Consider the following 20,786-nt stretch of genomic DNA (forward strand, 5'->3'; position numbering starts at 1 on the left):
TGGCACTGCTGGTGTGTCTCAGGCCGCGTACACACGGGCGGACTGTTCGCTCAACTTTGTCCGCTGAACAGTGTTTCAGCGGACAGTCCGCTCGTGTGTGGGGCTTCAGCGGACAGTTTCAGCGGACAGTTTGACGAACAAAGTTTTTCGGAAATTCCGAAAAACTGTCCGCTGAAACTTGGTTTGAGCGGACAGTCCGCCCGTGTGTAGGCCACTTTCGAAATGAGCAAACTGTTCCCGCTCGGAGGAAAGTCTGCTCATTTCGAGCGCGTGTGCAGGTAGGCGCGCGGCCCCCCCACCCCAAAGCACCTTGTCCCCATGTTGATGAGGACAAGGGCCTCTTCCCGACAACCCTGGCCGTTGGTTGTCGGGGTCTGCGGGCGGGGGGCTTATCGGAATCCGGGAGCCCCCTTTAATAAGGGGGCCCCCGGATACCGGACTGTTGCCTCGTGTGTGGGCGAGTCCGTTCATTTCAAAAGTTGCGCGGACTTAGTACGACGAACAAAGTTTGCCGTATTTGTCCGCTCAAAAAGTGCCGTGTGTGGGCGTGTTCGTTCATTCAAAAGTTTGAGCGGACTGTTTGACGAACTTAGTTTCGGCAGACAGTCCCCGCGTGTGTACGCGGCCTCAGTCAATCAGGAGGAGAGTCCCAGACAGCTAAGATACTCGTGGGCATCGCCGGAGAGAGATGGGGCTCAGGTAAGTAATCGGGGGGGGGGGTTCGTGCTGGGGCACCTGCTACACACAGAAGTTTTTTTTATCTTAATGCATAAAATGTATTAACCACTTCCAGCCCCGGAAGGTTTTACTCCCTTCCTGACCAAATCCTTTTTTGCGGTACGGCACTGTGTCGCTTTAACTGACAATTGTGCGGTCCTGTGATGTTGTACCCAAACAAAATTGACGTCCTTTTTTTCCCACAAATAGAGCTTTCTTTTGGTGGTATTTGATCATCTCTGGGGTTTTTATTTTTTTGCGCTATAAACAAAAATAGAGCAAAAATTTCGAGAAAAAGCAATATTTTTTACTTTTTGCTATAATAAATATCCCCAAAAAATATATAAAAAAAAATCTTCCATAGTTTAGGCCAATATGTATTCTTCTACATATTTTTGGTAAAAAAATAAATAAATATTACAATCAGCTTATATTGATTGGTTTGCGCAAAAGTTATCGTGTCAACAAAAAAGGGGATATTTTTTTGGCATTTTTATTCATTTTTTTTTTATTAGTAATGGTGGCGATCTGCGATTTTTATCATGACTGCCACATTGCGGTGGACAGATCGGACACTTTTTACACTATTTTGCGACCATTGGCATTTATACAGCCATCACTGCTATAAAAATGCATTGATTACTGTGTCACTGGCAGGGAAGGGGTTAAATACTAGGGGACGATCAAGGGGTTAACTGTGTTCCCTCAGCATGTTCTAACTGTAGGGGGGGGGTTGGCTCACTAGAACATTGGGAGCAGTGGATCCCTGTCATGTTGCTAGGCTGAACAGGAAATGCCTTGTTTACATCTCCCTGTCCTGGCTGTCCGTGCCACAATCGCGGGACACCGGTGGACATCGAGTCCATGGGACCTGCGGGCACGTCGTAGCGGCGTACAGGCACGTTGTTTTGCGCACACTGTGCCACTTTACCATTAGGGGTGCAACGGATAAAAAAACTCAGGCAGAAAGACCTGGTCCCTTTGGAATGCGTTTGTGTACTCGACAGAAGGCAGAGCCCTTCTTGGGCGATAAGGGGCGTTCCTATAGGGTACTCCGAATCACCTCCACTCCCCTTCCCTAATCTCTCCCTTGCCCCTCCTTCCCTTATCCCCCTCCTCCCTTAATCCTTCCCCTCTCTTCTCACTGCTTCTCTCTTTTATTCCACCCCCCCTTTTTTTTCTTTTCTGTATTTTTCACCCCCCCCTCTTTTTCTCTTGTTGGTGCGCTAATTGTCGACCCTCTTTTTCTTTTTGTATAAATGCGACCTGCTGACTGCTCACAGCGGTCGTGATCCCGGCCTATGGGTCTAGAACTTGGGATATTGACTGGATCTGGTATATCTTTGGCCCCCTATGCCGGAGCCGACAGAGGGGGTGTTTCTGGTACAATCGATTTACTATTCACGATGTAATATATCAGCTGGTAGTCTTATTTCTGTTACTGTGCTGCACATTCTGGAGGCTGCGACCTCCACTGTCTATGTTGTACCTTCTTGTTTGGGGGCTCTACCCTATTGTGTAAAAATTTTTGAAAAAAATTATATTTGCAAAAAAAAAAAAAAAAAACTCAGGCATCGGATCGTTCCTTGGATCAGCAAATAATAATTGAATTTGCAAAAACCTGTGAAAGTTCCACCACCATATAGTCCCCACTGTAATATTGACAATCTCCCCACTGTAATATCCACAATCTCCCCCACTGTAATATACATTTCCCCACTGTAATATCCACATCATCTCCCCCACTGTAATATCCACGTCATCTCCCCCACTGTAATGGACATCTCCCCCACTTTAATATTGGCTGAGTATGGCTGGGTATGGCTGAGCATGGCTGGGTATCGCTGAGTATGGCTGGGTATTACCGAGTATTGCAGAGTATGGCTGGGAATCACTGAGTATGGCTGGGTATGGCAGAGTATGGCTGGGTATGGCAGAGTATGGCTGGGTATGGCAGAGTATGGCTGGGTATGGCAGAGTATGGCTGGGTACGGCAGAGTATTGGCAGGGTATGGCAGAGTATTGGCAGGGTATGGCAGAGTATTGGCAGGGTATTGCAGAGTATTGGCAGAGTATGGAGGGATGGCTGTGACTGCAATTGTCACAGAGAAGCGCAGTGGGCACTACAGATCCAGCCCACAGCACTGCTGCAATCCGATCTCTCCCCTCCACTGTACAGATCAGTACACAGAGGGGAGAGAGGAACCGGCGTCATGACATGACGCCGGTTTGTTTACAAGTGATCGCTCCATCATTTGATGGAGCAATCACATTGTAAATGGCCGCCGGGTGTACAAAGATGGCCGCTGCTCCGCAGCTAGGCCAAAGCCTCAGCCTTTCCTAAGGCCGAGGCAGCGGAGTGCTTCGCCGGTGCCCCGATCCAAACAGGGTGACCCATTCGGATCACGGATAGGTGACAATCAAATGCACCCCTATTTGCCATAGTATATTGGTGTGAGCCGTTCGGCTACTGGTTAAAGGAGATGTCCAGCCTGGGCTCATTTGACTGGGCTTCTCCTAAGGGTCACAGAAGTGCAATTCGTTTTGTACTCCTGTGACCTGTTTTCAGCAGAGAGGGGTCTGAAGTCTGCTCTCTGCTGACATCACACAGATCAGTCCAGGCACCCCGTCTCTGGAAGTATGGATCCGCCAGGTGCCTGGACTGATAGCTGTTTTAGCCACTCAGCGAGCCAATGGGATGTCAGTTCACCATCCCTCCACAGCTCAGCGCTCCAGTGAGCATGGAGGAGCAGAGCAGAAGAGCTGCTAATTGAGAGCACCTGTCCTCTCGGGGAGCCATTGGCGGTGTTCAATTGCTCGGGTCTCAGTGCAGAGACGCCAGGGGACAGATGCAGCATCCAATTGATGCTGCCTACACCTAGGTAAGTATGATTGAGGAAAAAAAACCAAACCCATACTTCTGCTTTAAGATAAAAAACCTTATGCTCCTTTGGCTTCTGTCAAAGGGGCATGACCGAAAAAGGTCTGCCAATTGGCACCCGAACAGCAATGGCCGTAGTGTTCTGTCCCCCTTTCAGAACGCAAAAGAACAGCGGGGGAAACCACTGTGCTAACATCGGATAGTTAGTACAGAAGCTCCTACTGAGCTGTCAGTTTTTTTTCTGTTTAGCCCTGCTGGGTTGAATAAAAAAAAAAAATCAACTGGTGTGTACTAGGCTTCAAGCATCCAGATGGGGAAGAGACTGTAAGAATCAAGCCCAGGACTCCAACACACCAAGGCAGGCTACCTACTTAAACAGCCCACAACCAAAGGTTAAAGTACTAACAATAAGTTACAAAGCCATCCACAACTCTGCCCCCAGCTACATCACTAGTCTAGTCTCAAAATACCAACCTAATCGTCCTCTTTGTTTCTCCCAAGACCTCCCGCTCTCTAGCTCCCTCATTACCTCCTCCCATATTCACCTCCAGGACTTCTCCCTGAGCCTCTCCCATCCTCTGGAATACCGTACCCCAATCTATTAGACTATCTCCAAATCTATCTACTTTTAGGTGATCCCTGAAAACTTTTCTCTTCAGAGAAGCCTACTCTGCCTCCACCTAACAACTGTTCTTTTATTTTCTTCATCAGCTCATCCCCCACAGTTATTACCCTTTCGTATCATTTGACCCTCCCTCCTAGATTGTAAGCTGTAACGAGCAGGGTCCTCTGATTCTTCCTGTATTGAATTGTATTGTAATTGTACTGTCTGTCCTACTGTTGTAAAGCACTGTGCAAACTGTCTGCGCTATAGAAGTCCTGTATAATAATAACAATAATAGATCGCCTTGTTTTTTTAGATTCTGTTGCTCAGTGAACCCGGTCTTAAGCCCCGTACACACTATCAGATTGTCTGCTGAGTTTTTCCTTCAGATTTACCAAAACCATGTAGTAGAAGGGCCTGCCTGATTGCATACACATTGAAACTCCTAAGGTTTGACCTCATATTATATGGTTTTGGTAAATCTGAAGGAAAAACTCAGCAGACAATCTGATAGTGTGTACGGGGCTTTAGGCTCTCTCTGACTGTAGTCTGCAAGTCTGTGACAGCCAACACATGTAAGAATTTGTAAGCTCCAATATGTTACAGTTTGTTCTTGAGTTTAAATTACAATTTAGTCATATTATTATGGAATAAATGTAATAATATTAAATAAAAGATAGCAGATCCAGAAAACCAGTTGCAGTCAATGTGCAACTGTTGGCCAGAAAAGAGTGTTCTCACCCTGTGCATAGCCAATACATTGTAAATTAGGGAGAGCATAGCAAATATGCATAACATAAATATTGTCTTATACTACATATCTTTTGTTTTTTCAAGCAGCTGTATACTCTTATACCATCTACTATTGTAACAATGATGGAGTTAACAGGGAGTAGTCTTTTTCTTAGTCTCTGTGGGTTTTCTCTATTCTGAACTTTTCTCCAGAACTCTAATGCAGAAAGTATTCCTATTCAAATGATGTATGATCATCAACTTGCAAATAAGCCCTGGAAAAAGCAGCCTGAAATATTTGTTGTGTTACGGATTTCTTATATCACATTCAATCAAATGGCATAAAGCCGATAGACAATCTTGTAAAAGCCGACTGTTTTCTTGGCAGTTACATGCAAAGGTTGCGTAACTGTTATTGGTAGAGTGGCCGTTTAACAAGGACAGTCCTTTAGCTGTATTTTCCTTGGAGTAATGGCAGGGAGTGTTTGTCTTTGTTAATGGTCCTGGGCCTGATACCAATTACACATGTTTATGACCTTATGGTGGACAAGGCATAAAAATGCCAGGAAGGGAAAAGCTAATGGGCGGAGAAAGAAATAGCACTGGACTGAGAAAAGTGGATAGAAAGGCACAAAATAAATGTTTATGTATCGCATCTCAGAAATGGCAGACAATCTAACAAACAATAATTAACACATAGGTCTGAACTTTCATCAGGGCATATGTTTGTAGTTTTACTTCACTATGTCAAATACCTATACACAATGAACTGGATCACTTTGAGCCTGCCAATCTAGTTAAACAACTTTTAGTATCGCCCATAGAAATCTGATGCCACCAGCATGCCTCTACAACTCTTGACCACTAACACTTGACAGTGGAAGCAAGTTTAACCTGAGGCTCTGCATAAATAACAGGGGTTCCAAGGTGAGAATGAACTATCATTTTTTTCTTACAAGTAACTCATTTAAGATTAATGCTGAAATTCAGGCACAAAAACTTTAATTTAGTTATATTCCTCAACAGGCCACAAAGGAAATAAAACCCCTTTTTGTGCACCAAATGCCTTTGCAAACCATTTTATACCTTTATAAAAGTAGTAGTGACTTCACTGAGCTGCACAAAGCCTTAGCAAAGCTATGGGAGGGATGCATAAGGTCCATCTACTACAGGCTGTCTGCAGAAAACTATAGGAGAGGTGGGATGCAAGACCAGTCCCTCTGCATATGGAGAGAGAGTAGCAGTGTCTAGTCTATATTACAGGAAGTTCCGGTACAAAGGTGAAGATCTGAAAGAAACACACAAAGCACACCAAGATTCAAGTAAAAAAATGCATGCTTTCTTTATTTAGACAATATTTGTTGATTCCGGAGTTAAAGTGGACTTCCAACCTACATTAAAAAAAACTAAACGTCCGCAGCTACAAATACTGTACCTGCTAACTTTTAATAAAATGACACTTACCTGTCCAAGGAGCCCGCAATGTTAGCATCCAAAGCCGACCCTTCCAGGCGCTGGCATCCTTACTAAGGGAAACAGGAAGTGAAGCCTTGCTTCACAGCCTGTTTCCTACTGCACATGCCCGAGTTGCGCTGTGCTTTCCGAATGGTCCCGCTGCATTCTGGGACCTGTGTAAATCTCCCAGAAGGTAGCGGGGGGGTGGGGGGGAAGGACGTAAGTCGCCGCAGCACCCCTACACGGAAGTGGGAGTATCTGTTTTTGACAGGTGTCCACTCACCCCCAGAAAATTGTGCCAAATGTGGCACCTGAGGGGGAGGGGGTTGGCAGATAAGCGGAGCTTCCACTTTTGGGTGGAACTCCGCTTTAAGCATATGTCCACACAATTTTTTGGCTGGAGTTTAAAGTCCAACTCCAGGATGGAAGGAAAAAATAAATCTTGCAATGGCATAAACTTCCCTATGCACTTATGATTAATAGCTTGCTAGGTCTGGGAGTGAGGAGAAACCCTACAGTGTACATATAGGAGGCAGGAGTCTAAACGTGGGACTAGTTGCGCTGCTGGAGGAAGCCTGCTGGAGTGAGCAACAAGATGAGTATTACAATGAATTCCTCTATACCTAGATAAAAACAAGCATTAAACCTCTGTGGGTTGAATGAGGAGGGCAGCTCTGCAAGTTTTTTTTTAAAGGTTTTTGATGGTAATCATACATGGCCCGCACACTAGTCGGTGATACAAGTGATCACTTTATGCTCCCTACAAAGGCAAATTATGTAGGGAGCAAGTAAAGGAAGGAAAAATAAACAATTCTAATGTGCCCCACCTAGTATAAGTACACAACAGAGGGAACAATGATAAACATGCTTTGCACTGTTTGATATTTTAATTTCAACGGGCCTGGCTTAGGACCAGTTCACACCAGAAAACATTTCCCACACCACGTTGAAAATGCACTGCAGTTGCAACCTGCATTGGATGTCAATATTAAGTTAATGGTACTTCAGCAAAGTGGCTAAGTAATTGGCTTTTCTGTCTGGCGGCAATAGGGTTGTTGTTTCAAATCCCAACCATGAAAATACCTGCAAGTTTCTCCCTGTGCCTGCGTGGGTTTCCTCCGGGTACTCCAATATCTTCCCACACTCCAAAAACATGATGGTAGGTTAATTGGTTCCTGTCCAAATTGGCCCTAGTATGTGTATGTATGGGAGTTAGGGACCTTAGATTGTATGCTCCTTGAGGGCAAGGACTTATGTGAATGTACAATATGTATATGTAAAACACTACGTAAATTGATGGCACTATATAAATACCTGTAATAAATAAACAAATGCAGGTCACAAGCGCAGTGCGTTTGCCCGCACTGGATTGCATGGTACAAAAGCACCATGCAATGTGGTTGCAGTGAGTTTGCAAAAGTAGTGCATGTACTAATTTTGGTGTAGTGCACTGAGATTTCCACTCTTTCAAAAGAAATGGGCTGAAATCGCACAGGAATGTACAGCGCATTTATGTACCATTCTCTTAAGTTACATTTTACAGGGCAGGAAGTTATAATGATTCAATGAGGGGCAATCTTCATAAAATGTATGTTTTATTTTTTTTTAAATGTACAATAAATTGCATTCTCTGACACCTGCTCATCCCAAAACCTCATTAAAAGAACTTATGCCCTGTATACACATTCAGAAAATAGGACGAAAGACCGTCTGACTTTTTTCGCTTGCTAGTCGCAAGTAGAGATTGAATGGGTTACTAAAGCTACAAAAAATCTCGTATGCCAGAATAATAATTTGGAGGTAATGTAATGTATTGTAGTGTATTTGTATTGTATTTTCGGACAACAACTGTACTGATTAACCACTTAAGGACCGCCTCATGCCGATATACGTCAGCAGAATGGCACGGCTGGGCACAATCACGTAGATGTACGTGATTCTTTAAGTGCCCAGCTGTGGGTCGGGAGCGCGCCGCCGGCGGTCCTGTGCTCCGTGACCGTGGACGCGGGACCAGCGGACCCGATCGCCGCTGGTGCCCCACGATCGGGTCACAGAGCTGAAGAACGAGGAGAGGTCTGTGTAAACAAACCTCTCACCGTGCTTCCCTGTGTGGCTGTCACGATCGTCTCTTCCCTTTTATAGGGAAGGACGATCAGTGACATCACATGCCAGGCCACACCCCCCTACGATAAAAAAAACACATAACGTCATACATAACACTACACTGCCCCCTAGTGGTTAACTCCTTCACTGCCAGTGTCATTTACACAGGAATCAATGCATTTAAATAGCATTGATTTCTGTATATCTGACAATGGTCCCAAAAATGTGTCAAAAATGTCCGATGTGTCCGCCATAATGTCGCAGTCACAATAAAAATCGCTGATCGCCGCCATTACTAGTAAAAAAAAAAATATTAACAAAAATGCTATAAAACTATCCCCTATTTTGTAAATGCTATAACTTTTGTGCAAACCAATCAATAATCGCTAATTGCGATTTTTTTTTACCAAAAATATGTAGAAGAATACGTATCGGCCTAAACTGAGGGAATTTTTTTTTTTATATATTTTTAGGGGATATTTATTATAGCAAAAAGTAAAAAATATTGCATTTATTTTCAAAATTGCTGCTCTATTTTTGTTTATAGCGCAAAAAATAAAAACTGCAGGGGTGATCAAATACCACCAAAAGAAAGCTCTATTTGTGGGGAAAAAAGGACGCCAATTTTGTTTGGGAGCCACGTCGCACGACCGCGCAATTGTCAGTTAAAGCGAAGCAGTGCCGAAACTCAAAAAGGGGCCTGGTCCTTTGGCTGCAAATTGGTCCGGGGCTTAAGTGGCTAAATGAAAATCGTATGATCTGGTATCATACGAGAAATATTTTTGCTGTTGCCTGATTGGCTAATATCGGATAAACTGCCAGGAACAGCTATTGAAAGCTGTGTACTAACGATCAGATTATCATACGATTCTCAGATGGTGTGTACGGGCCGTTAGGCATGTTTAGTATTTTATCAGCTAAAGAGTAAGCATACAAAAATGTTCTTTTGCCTTTAAGTAACCAGAAAAAAAAGAGAGATATGACTCATTAGAAAAAGAACACCTTTCTGTCCAGTTTACTTAGACATTTATAAACATCCTACAGATGACTAATCCAGCTTTATATCGGCTAGAAAAGAGCAATTTAATATTAGAATATAATGCACTCACTACTAGTCCATATCTGGAATCACATTTATTCTACATTTCAAAACAATGGCACAACAACCAGTGGGCAGCCAGAAAAAAACTAAAATTTCATTTGGAGCCAAACACAAGCAAGCTTGGGAACCTTCGAAGCAAGTCATACTTGCTAACATATAATACTATACAACTTGAGCAGCACATGTCTGAACAAAATATATACTCCAGTTACTTCCTTACATACCATTTCTTCCAGGACACTGGGGTGCATTAAAATGATTCTGCTAAAGGAAGTCCATATGTATAGTGAAAACTGATACCTTGCACTGACGTTACATCACTATGCTTATTCAATAACTAAGCTCAAACAGCAGAGTATACAACTGTTCCCCCAAAAATCTCATGATTTCTGAATGGCTACTGGGTTACTGTGTTTTGCACATAATTTGCAAATTATTTTTATTAATTGTAGTTGTCGCATATATAAACAATGCAGCTAAAAGCTGAAGAAAAGGAAAGGATTTCTGTTACCTTTATATACCAAGTGACACTTCTGATTTTGTTTGTAAAAGCATATACCAGGCAAGTTGCTATGGGCACACTACACAGCGCCTTCCTTCCCTTCAGTTTCTATAAATGAGCCCTAACACGTACAAAAGAGTTGTGGCTTTCTTTCTAATACATGTATGCAAACATTGATTAGACTGCTTCATCACAGCGATGTGAGTTTCTTCTTGTGGCTGAGGTTTCCTGTACTTTGTAGTGATTGTCTTCTAAGATTATTTGGGGTTAGTTTCGTGTCTGGCTTTTCTTGTATAAGCGATGCTGAATTTGCATGACAGTTTCCTTCGAGAATTTTGCAGGTCTCACAATACAGAAACACGGTGTCCTAATACATAGGTGCATTCATTAAAGACATGCAAGGTGCACTATCATGTTCAGCCCTCAGATTTCAGTTAACTGTCGATTAGAGAACTATGAGCTCTGATTGGCTGATATCGGTAACGCAGTCTGTATTATTTAATAGGCAGGATGTGTTAAGTACCTAAAGGCAAACAACCACCATTTATCAACACAAATGACCTAATTGTTAGCACGTTATTACATTACTTGCTATCATATTACCTTTTTCTACTCACACCTAATTCTAAGAAAATTCGCCAAGATGTAATAAGAAAGGTTGAAATGCAAGCTTTTCATAACCGACAAAAGTATAACGTTTCAGAAAAGGGGGAAGTAAGAGTCTGCTGCCCTACCTGCAAGTTGGGAGTGCTGGAGCTCTATACGTTCTTTGCAACAGGCAACTCATCTTTGTAATGACAAGGAATAGGGAATGCTTCTTCACACTGCACAAGAGGGACTGTTAGCTACTCCGAACCCTCCCACTCTTCTGTCTTAAAGGGACAGCAACTTTGGAGCTCTGTATTACAAGCTCCAATATAAAACACACAAATAGGAACAACTATGTATCAGGGTTAGATCTTCACTTCTACTAGTGTTAGAGGAACTAGAGTGACTTTAAAGAGGATGTAAAAGATAACAAAAAGGAACAGGTTGTTAAAGAACTTGTCACTGAAGCCATGCTATATATTTAATTCAGCTCAACTGAAAAATACTATTAGCTGCTTCTAAAAGTGTTACCAAACCCACAACAGTAAAAATCAGTCTGCATATGTAGTAAAGCATGCTTTTTATACTCACTGTGGAAACTAAGAGGTTAATCCTCTGCATTGTGTATAATGCCTCATGTACACTGCACGTTTGTTTTTAGCTTCAGGGGTTTTTATTCTGAAAACGCCTAACGGTGCGTAGCGGCAACTTTTGGTATATTGAATACGTATCTGCACTTATGTTGACATTCGTTTGTGCACAGTGGGATATTGATACACTGTAGGTGTTGACAGTTGGTTAACTTTGGGAGGTGGCTGCGCTTATGGTCATCCAATTTATTTGTTCCTTGAACTGCCTGAATACAGAGGGTGCATTACTGCAGTGGAAAAGCACAGATTTGTACATTGGTACAGTAACGGTGAGTGCTGAGGCATGCATTGATGCAATTGCAGTGCATAGATGGGCAGATTGGTGCAGTGGTAGGAGAGGTAGAAGCGTGTCGGAGAGATGGTGAAAGCAAGGTGGGTTGGGGGTCAGGTGCAGGGGTGAGAGCGCAGAAGGTTTGGCGTAATGGCACAGTAGTGGTGGGGAAGCTTTAGGCATGGTGGTGAGAAGGAGAGCACAGCACAGTGAAGGGGGGGCTTTAGCTTATCAGTGGTGGTGAAGGAGGTAGTTTCAGGCATTGTGGTGAGTGCTACTCCAGATAGTTTCATAGTTAGTAAGGTTGAATAAAGACACCAGTCCATCCAGTTCAACCTGAGTGAGTGTCTATCCCTATCCCTGTACATAACAAACTCACATTGGTCCCTACCCTCAAGGAGCCTGATCTAAAGTCCCCATTCATATACTAGGGTCAATTTTGGACAGAAGCCAATTAACCTACCTGCATGTCTTTGGAGTGTGGGAGGAAACCGGAGTACCCGGAGGAAACCCACGCAGGCACAGGGAGAACATGCAAACTCCAGGCAGGTAGTGTCGTGGTTGGGATTTGAACCAATGACCCTTTTTACTGCTAGGTGAGAGTGCTAACCACTACACCACTGTGCCGCCCCTGCACCACTGTGCCGACAGTACTCCTGTCCAGCAGCAGAGATTGGCAGGGGAAGTTGGTGGTGTAAGATGGCAGGCCAGAGAAAACAGTGCCTGTGTAAACAGCAGCAGAAGCTGAGGGGGAGGGAAGTGGCTACAAATGAGAAGGTCCTGTCCCATTGAAATACATAGTAGGTGCGGTTGAAAAAAGACCATCAAGTCCAACCTAAGCTATGATTATATGTCAGTATTATCTTGTATATCCCTGTCTGATGTGGTCGTTCAGGTTCTTATCTAATCGTTTTTTTAAACTATCGATGCCCCTGCTGACACCTGTGGAGGTGAATTCCACATCCTTGCCACTCTTGCAGTAAAGAACCCTCTACGTAGTTTAAGGTTAAACCTCTTTTCTTCTCATTTTAATGAGCGGCCACATGTCTTGTTAAACTCCCTTCTGTGAAAAAGTTGTATCCCTATTGTGGGGTCACCAGTATGGTATTTGTAAATTGAAATCATATCCCTTCTCAAGCGTCTCTTCTCCAGAGAGAATAAGTTCCGTACTCGTAACCTTTATTCATAACTAATATGCTCTAGTCCCTTTATTAATTTTGTTGCCCTTCTTTGTACTCGCTCCATTTCCAGTACATCCTTCCTGAGGACTGGTGCCCAAAACTGGACAGCAGGCTCCAGGTGCGGCCGGACCAGAGTCTTGTAGAGTGGGAGAATTATCGCTTTATCCCTGGAGTCAATCCCTTTTTTTAATGCATGCCAATATTCTGTTTGCTTTGTTAGCAGCAGCTTGGCATTGGAACCATTATTGAGCCCATCATCTACTCGGACCCCCAGGTCCTTTTCCATCCCAGAGGTTCTCCCCCTAGAGTATAGATTGCATACATATATTTGCCACCCAAATGCATCATTAAATTTTTTTCTACATTAAACCTCAATTGCCATGTAGTTGCCCACCCCATTCATTTGTTCAGATCTTCTTGCAAGGTTTCCACATCCTGCGGAGAAGTTTTTGCTCTGCTTAGCTTAGCATCATCTGCAAATACAGAAATTGAACTGTTTACCCCATCCTCCAGGTCGTTTATGAACACATTAAATGGATTGGTCCCAGCACAGAACCCTGTGGGACCCCACTACCCAACCCTGACCATTCCGAGTACTTTATCACCACCCTCTGAACTCGCCCTTTTAGCCAGTTTTTAATCCATGTACTCACCCTATGGTCCATGCCAACAGACCTTATTTTGTACAGTAAACTTATGGGGAATTGTGTCAAATGCTTTTGCAATATCCAGATACACCACGTCTACGAGCCTTCCTTTATTTAGATGGCAACTCACCTCCTCATAGAAGGTTAAAAGATTGGTTTGACAAGAACGATTTTTCCTGAATCCATGCTGATTACTAATGATACCATTTTCATTACTAAAATCTTGTATATAGTCCCTTATCATCACCTCCAAGAGCTTGAATACTATTGATGTTTGGCTAATTGGTTTGTAATTCCCAGGGATGTATTTTGGTACCATTCCAGTTAGTAGACTGTCAGTAAAAATTAGGAACAATGGTCTGGCAATTACTTGACTGAGTTCTCTTAGTACCCTCGGGTGCAAGCCATCTGGTCCTGGTGATTTATTCTGTTAAGTTTCCCAAGTCTAATTCTAATTCTGTCCTCTGTTAGCCATGAGGGTGCTTTCTGTCATGTGTCACGAGGATAAACACTGCAGTTTTGGTTACTCACCAGCTTTAAGGACCACTCTGGATGAGCTTCCTTTTGGGTATGGATGTTGTGGATGCTACTCTGCATGCATAGTAGCGAGATAATGTCAATATCTTTTGCATATTTGCGAGATACTGGCACCATTATGGTGTATCCAAAAGCCTCTAAACTATCGCCAAAGTGGACCTGGCAGTTAGCGACAGTGCTGCTGATCTCCTCCAACTTGTAGCAATCTTCACACACTCTGGAAATCAGCTCCCAGCACAAGAAGTCAACCATCACTAATAACTTATTTGTGGCCTACTGAAGAGAGTTGCAAATAAGTTAATAGCATTGGAGGTTTTTGGTGCTTGGAGCTGAATGCTGGTATGTGTGGGAATTACTAGATTCTGGAAGAGATTGAAAGCACTTGCGGGCTCTTGGTCCTGCTTTCTATGCATGTACAGTAAAATCCAATAGACTTCTATGGGGCCAGGAGATAGATCAGCGTCTCCTGGCCCCACAGAAATCTGTGGGGTTCTACTGCACATGCAAAGGCAGCAAGAAGAAAAAGATGCATCAGCCACAGGTAAACACTGCAGCAGAACACCAGTGGACACTGTGTCAGGACTGTGTGAGTATATAGTGGTGGAAAGGAGAATGGGTTGCATCAGTATGGTGGGAGATGGGAAAGGGCGAGAAAACCTTCCAGAAGATGCTGCTTCAAAAGTTTCCTTATCCTTTAAGCCAGTCGTCATCAACCCTGTCCTCAGGGCCCACTAACAGGCCAGGTTTGCAAGATAACTGAAATACACCACAGGTGATATCATTTGCTGCTCAGTGATTGCAGTATTCTAGTCTGCATCTCCCCAGGGTAATACGTAAAACCTGGCTTGTTAGTGAGCCTGTTGATGACCACTGATTTAAGCTACAAATCAAATCATAAGGTAACTATAGTGCCTTGAAAAAGTATTCATACGCCTTGACATTTTACGCATTTTGTCATGTTACAACCAAAAACGTAAATGTATTTTATTGTAATTTTATGTGATAGACCAACACAAAGTGGCACATAATTGTGAAGTGGAAGGAAAATTATAAATTGTTTTACAATTTTTTTTACAAATAAATATCTGAAAAGTGTGACGTGCATTTGTATTCAGAGCCCCCCCACAGTCACTACTTTGTAGAACCACCTTTCTCTGCAATTACAGCTGCAAGTTTTTTGGGCTATATCTCTACCAGCTTTGTACATCTAGAGAATTACATTTTTGCCCATTCTTCTTTGCAAAATAGCTCAAGCTCTGTGAGATTGGATGGAATCTGTGAACAGCAATTTTCAAGTCTTGCCACGGATTCAAAATTGGATTTAGTTAGGTCTGGACTTTGACTGGGCCATTCTAACACATGAATATGCATTGATCTAAACCATTCCATTGTAGCTCTGGCTCTATGTTTAGGGTTGGTTGTACCAGTTTCATGTCTTTTGCAGACTCTTAACAGGTTTTCTTCTAAGATTGCTCTGTATTTGGCTCCATCCATCTTCCCATTAACTCTGAGCAGCTTCCCTGTCCCTGCTGAAGAAAAGCATCCCCACAACAAGATGCTGCCACCACCACGCTTCATGGTGGAGATGGTGTGTTCAGGGTTATGTGCAGTGTTAGTTTTCCACCACACATACTGCTTTGCTTTTAGGCCATAAAGTAAAATTTTGGTCTCATCTGACCTGAGCACCTTCTTCCACATGTTTGGTGTGTCCCCCACATGGCTTCTCGCAAACTTCAAATAGGACTTCTTATGACTTTATTTCAACAATGGCTTTCTTCTTGCCATCCTTCTATAATGACCAGATTTGTGGAGTGTACAATTAATAATTTTCCTGTGGACAGATTCTCCCACCTAGCTGTGGATCTCTGCAGCTCCTCCAGAATTACCATGTGCCCCTCTGCTGCTTCTTTAATTAATGCTCTCCTTGCCCGCCTGTTAGTTTAGGTGGACGGCCATGTCTTGGTAGGTTTGCAGTTATGCCATACTCTTTCAATTTTGGGATGATAGGTTGAACAGTGCTCCGTGAGATGTTCAAATCTTGGGATATTTTTTTGTAACCTAACCCTGCTTTAAATTTCTCCACAATGTTATCCCTGACATGTCTGGCATGTTCCTTGGCCTTCATGATGCTGTTTGCTCACTAAGGTTCTCTAACAAACCTCTGAGGCCTTCACAGAACAGCTGTATTTATACTAAGATTAAATTACACAAAGATGGACTCTATTTACTAATTAGGTGACGTCTGAAGGTATTTGGTTCCACTAGATTTTAGTTAGGGGTATCAGAGTGAAGGGGGCTGAATACAAATTCACGCCACACTTTTCAGATATTTATTTGTAAACATTTTGAAAACCATTTATCATTTTCGTTCCACTTCACAATTATGTGCCACTTTGTGTTGGTCTGTAACTAATTCAAAATAGATCTGCTTAGGTCTTAAACATATATATAATAGCTACCTTCATCAAACATATGGAAAGCACATACTGCCTGGCATTTCGGGAAGCCTCCTCCTAAGTCCATATAGTCCAATCATCATATAACCAGCAGTGTAGATCAAAATATTAAGGCCTCCATAACACTATCCCATTCCATTGCAGTGCGTTTTACTACATACAAGTTTTGTGTTGCATTAAAGTCGTTGTAAAGGCTGAAGGTAAAAAACCTTCAGTGTGCAGCCACCTCCTCAGCTACCTAATACTTACCTGAGCCTGATTCCTATCCAGCAATGTGCACAATACACAAGGCTCTCCCGGCCCTCTCTCTCCTGATTGGCTGAGGTGCAGCTCGTCAATCACAGCTAGTGAGGTGGGAGTGGGGGGCTGGGCTGAGCTTATGGACACAGAGAGCCATCTTGGGAGCGGGCACACACACGAGTGACTAAAGGGCAAGAAGCTTGCTATGTGGGCACTTGGCAAGGAGAAAAGGCCCAGAGCACCAGCAGGTGACTCGAGAAGAGGAGAATTGGGGCTGCTCTGTTCAAAACCACTGCACAAAGAAGGTATGACATGTTTCTTATTTTTTTAAATAAAATTTTCCCTTTACAATCACTTTAAGGCTATTTTATCGAGGATGATTCCAAAGCATGGCAATAGCCATGTGCTTTTTGAATGCAGCCCATTGCAATGCAAGACACGGGTTGTGGTGCACTGCACATGACCAGTTAGCACCAATAGTACTTGTGCAACAGGGTGATATTTTTAAATGAATGGGACTGCAACACAACACATCCCACATTGGTTTTAGAGATGCAAAACTAACCATGCTTTCACAAAACCTAATCCAAATGACCTCTCTCCCTATGCCAGCTAAATCCCCTTGCATCTACCTCAGATTTGCAGACAATGAACCCCAACACCCCTTTCTGCCAGCTGACAACTCTACCACTGCTCAACATGCCCTGACTACTTCCACCTCTCCTGAAAGGGAAGGAAAAGGAGGTGGCATACTTCTGGACTAAGAGGGGTGCTCACCATCTTCGTTACTACAAAATCCTTCCAATGTGGCAGCCATTTTCTAGAGGTCCAACATCCAAATGTATTCTTTATTTCTTTTACTTATAAAGGTGGGCATTTTTTATTTTAAATGTAACACCCTTTAATATAAACATACAAAAATATATTACTGCTCAAGGTTGTATTCAGATCATCCATCAGCTGGGAGTGCATACATACTGTGATCATCACTAAACCCCTATTGGGGAGAAATGCGTTAAAGGAGTAGGAGTGGGTCTGGCAGTGAGTGATGTGCCATGCAGTGGCTTTGTAAGTTTATTGCAATAAAGCTTGATGGATATTAAAGTGCAGTCTGTTTGTATCTGCATTCTGTAACTTATCACTTCTCCCTCCTAAACTATTAAACCTTCTATAGAGTCTATAAAGTATATATAATACTGTCTTCACTTTTTTTAGCATCCCAGTGCTAGCCTACTGCAGCCCTTTGTAACCACTTCATATCTACATGCATGCACTCCTGCTTCATGTGTTTGTTCAGGGTGAGTTTCCTAACTGTGGAACATGCCTGCGATGAACATCGGCAGGGCCTCTCATAGCCTCTTCTGGAAGTGCATGTGACGGGATGACAATATAGAAGAGCAATTTGGATATGGGGACAAAGTTTTGTTATCCTATAAGTGTTTAAACAAGGACTTTCATGTCTGGATTACCATGTATTATTTTAATAAAAGCTGCAGATTAAAATAATGAAAATGACTTTTGAAATGACATCAGCACGTTTAGGATTATTTTAGATTTTAGAAATTGGATTTACATCTATTTGAAAGTGTAACAGTAAGCCTCTCTAGTGGATACAGTGGATATAAAAAGTATATGCACCCCTGCAAAAAATGGCTGGTTTTTGAGATGTGAAAAAAAAAACAGATCAAGAAATATCACTTCTAATTTTTTACATCTTTCCTGTGACCTATGATCTGTACATGATACAAATAATGATGCAGCATGCAACTAAAACAGAGTCTCTTAAATAAATTCCAAATGATGAAACAAAAAAAAAGCTCTTAAATATGTATGTGGCCATCCACCAGTGGATTCCAGATATCCCAGACTTCTCTTCAATGGATCACCTACGTGTCACATGCATGACACCCAGTGAACCATATGCGCTCACCTCCTAGGCTGGACCTTACTCACTAGTCAAGGTCAAACACACTTTTGCCCTTCTAGGGCTATATTCTAACTAATTCCTGTATCTCAGTAACAATCACAGGCACGGACACATGGACTGACGCTTCCCTTCGACCTCCTCCTCCCTGTGTTACATGTGCTTATGCAAAAGGAATAAAACCAATAGTGTTCACCATAAAAAAACAATTGTTTAAAACAATTTAATAAAATCTAAAATGGGACACTCACAAACAAATACATTCTCAGTGCCATATTCTGCGCATAGTATAAAAGTAAGCTGCCTTCTCACCACAGGGTCCTTACACTGCCCGGGGTGGCATTAAAATGTCCTGACCTGTCTCTGTTCCTACAGTATACGCATTACTCCTCTCAAGGCTTTCCCATTGGGGTGAGAGCATTCCAGCACAACCTCTTTATATGAAATACTGGCTGGCTCTGAGCTCCCTGATGTGTAGAATTCAATTCAAACTGGAATTGTTGTTTAGTTGGGTAAAAATAAAATAATGTGGTTTCATCCTCTTAAAATTAGTTATTAATTAATGTGTCTTGTTTTTAGGATCAACCAATCACATTCAAACTGATGTTAAATAGTAGTCAGTACACACCTACCATCAATTAAAGTGACTCTGAATAAGCCTAGAGTTCATTAAAGTGGTTGTAAACCTCTCCATACACACAGCGAAGGGCTATCCCTAGTTGACACACACAGACGAAGCAAATTAGAGTTCAGAAAAAAGAGGGCTGAAGTTACACTCTGCAGAACTTAGTGAGGAGAGCTGATGGAAGAGACATCCCCCCCCCCCCACACACACACACACACACACACAATAACAGACTGGAAGCTGCCAATCTGCTGGAGATCCCTCCCCTGTCACCATTTTTTTCTTGATGATAGGAAAACTTGTCAGAAGTGATTCTGAGGAACAAAGCAGCAGACAGAAATTACACTTTGTGATTTTAATTGAGACAAGTACACACTATAGAGGTACAGTTGTGATCATAAGTTTACATACCCTGGCAGAATTTATGATTTCTTGGCCATTGTTCAGAGAATATAAATGATAACACAAAAACTTTTCTTTCACTCGTGGTTAGTGTTTGGCTGAAGACATTTATTATCAATCAACTGTGTTTATTCTTTTTAAATCATAATGGCAACAGAAACTACCCAAATATACTTGATCCAAAGATTACATACCCCAGTTCTTAATACTGTTTATTGCCCCTTTAACATCAATGACAGCTTAAAGTCTATTGTGATATTTGTGGATGAGGCTCTTTATCTTCTCAGATGGTGAAGCTGCCCTCCACCCGGGACCCGAGGGACAAGTTGGCTCTGGGTCCGGTCATCGTAGGCACCCTGGACAGGTAAGTGTCCTTGTTTTAAAAGTCAGTAGCTGCAGTATTTGTAGCTACTGACTTTTCACTTTTTTTTCTCGGCGGAACTCCGCTTTAAGTTCAGCTGTTCTAGTGCGATTTTTTTTACATTTACTCAGTGGCCTCTTATAGCAAAAGCTATTGTCCGCAAAGAGCTTACAAAGCTCAAAGGGCTATATTGTTGGAAGATATCAGTCGGAAGAAGGGTACAAACAGTTTTCAAGTTATCAACAAGTGGAGAAAGTGCTGAACAACAACGACATTACCAATAACTGAATGTTCCTCAAAAAGAACAAGAAGAAAACCTGTCTAGGAAGCTGCCAAGAGGCCTAAAACCACATTGCTGCAGGTATTTCTAGCAAGTACTGGTTGTGTACTACATGTGAAATCACCATTTTTCATATGTCTGGGCTGTGGGGTACATTGATAAGACGGAAGCCTTTTCTTACAAAAAGAAAAAGAAGCATCCAAGCCTGGCTACATTTTGTTGTCTGCCAAAAGCAAGTCCGCTGGAGTCCGCCGGATAGTCTGATCGTGTGTACGCGGCATCACTCTGCTGCACTGAAATCTCAAGAAATTGTATCAGTCTGCCCTGTTAACCCCTGTGAACCTCCCCTATGTTCTGGAGATGAAGAAAGGGGGAGGTGTTCTATAGCATGGCTCTTCATACTATGGCCCTCCATTTGTTCAGGAACTACAATTCCCATCATGCCTAGTCATGTCTGTGAATGTCAGAGTTTTACAATGCCTCATGGGATGTGTAGTTTCGCAACAGCTGGAGGGCCGTAGTTTGAGG

At 42.7% G+C, this 20,786-nt stretch overlaps 1 protein-coding gene across 11 annotated transcripts in view; it reads right to left on the reverse strand.

The window, feature by feature from the left end:
• NAV1 (neuron navigator 1) overlaps window positions 1–20,786 on the reverse strand; it is a 269,078-nt gene that overhangs the window by 128,897 nt on the left and 119,395 nt on the right. The window contains exon 1 of one of the 11 annotated variants that reach the window (XM_077481472.1): window positions 10,831–10,929. The exons of the other annotated variants lie outside the window; for them this stretch is intronic. Coding sequence (XP_077337598.1) covers window positions 10,831–10,883 — 53 coding nt within the window. The 5' untranslated portion in view covers window positions 10,884–10,929. Of the gene's footprint in view, window positions 1–10,830; window positions 10,930–20,786 lie in introns of those variants that run through there. 11 annotated transcript variants of the gene reach the window in all.

The sequence above is a fragment of the Lithobates pipiens genome, unplaced genomic scaffold (genome assembly GCF_037356315.1).
Source record: "Lithobates pipiens isolate NorthernLeopardFrog02 unplaced genomic scaffold, aLitPip1_a1.2 Scaffold_16, whole genome shotgun sequence".
NCBI lineage: Eukaryota > Metazoa > Chordata > Amphibia > Anura > Ranidae > Lithobates > Lithobates pipiens.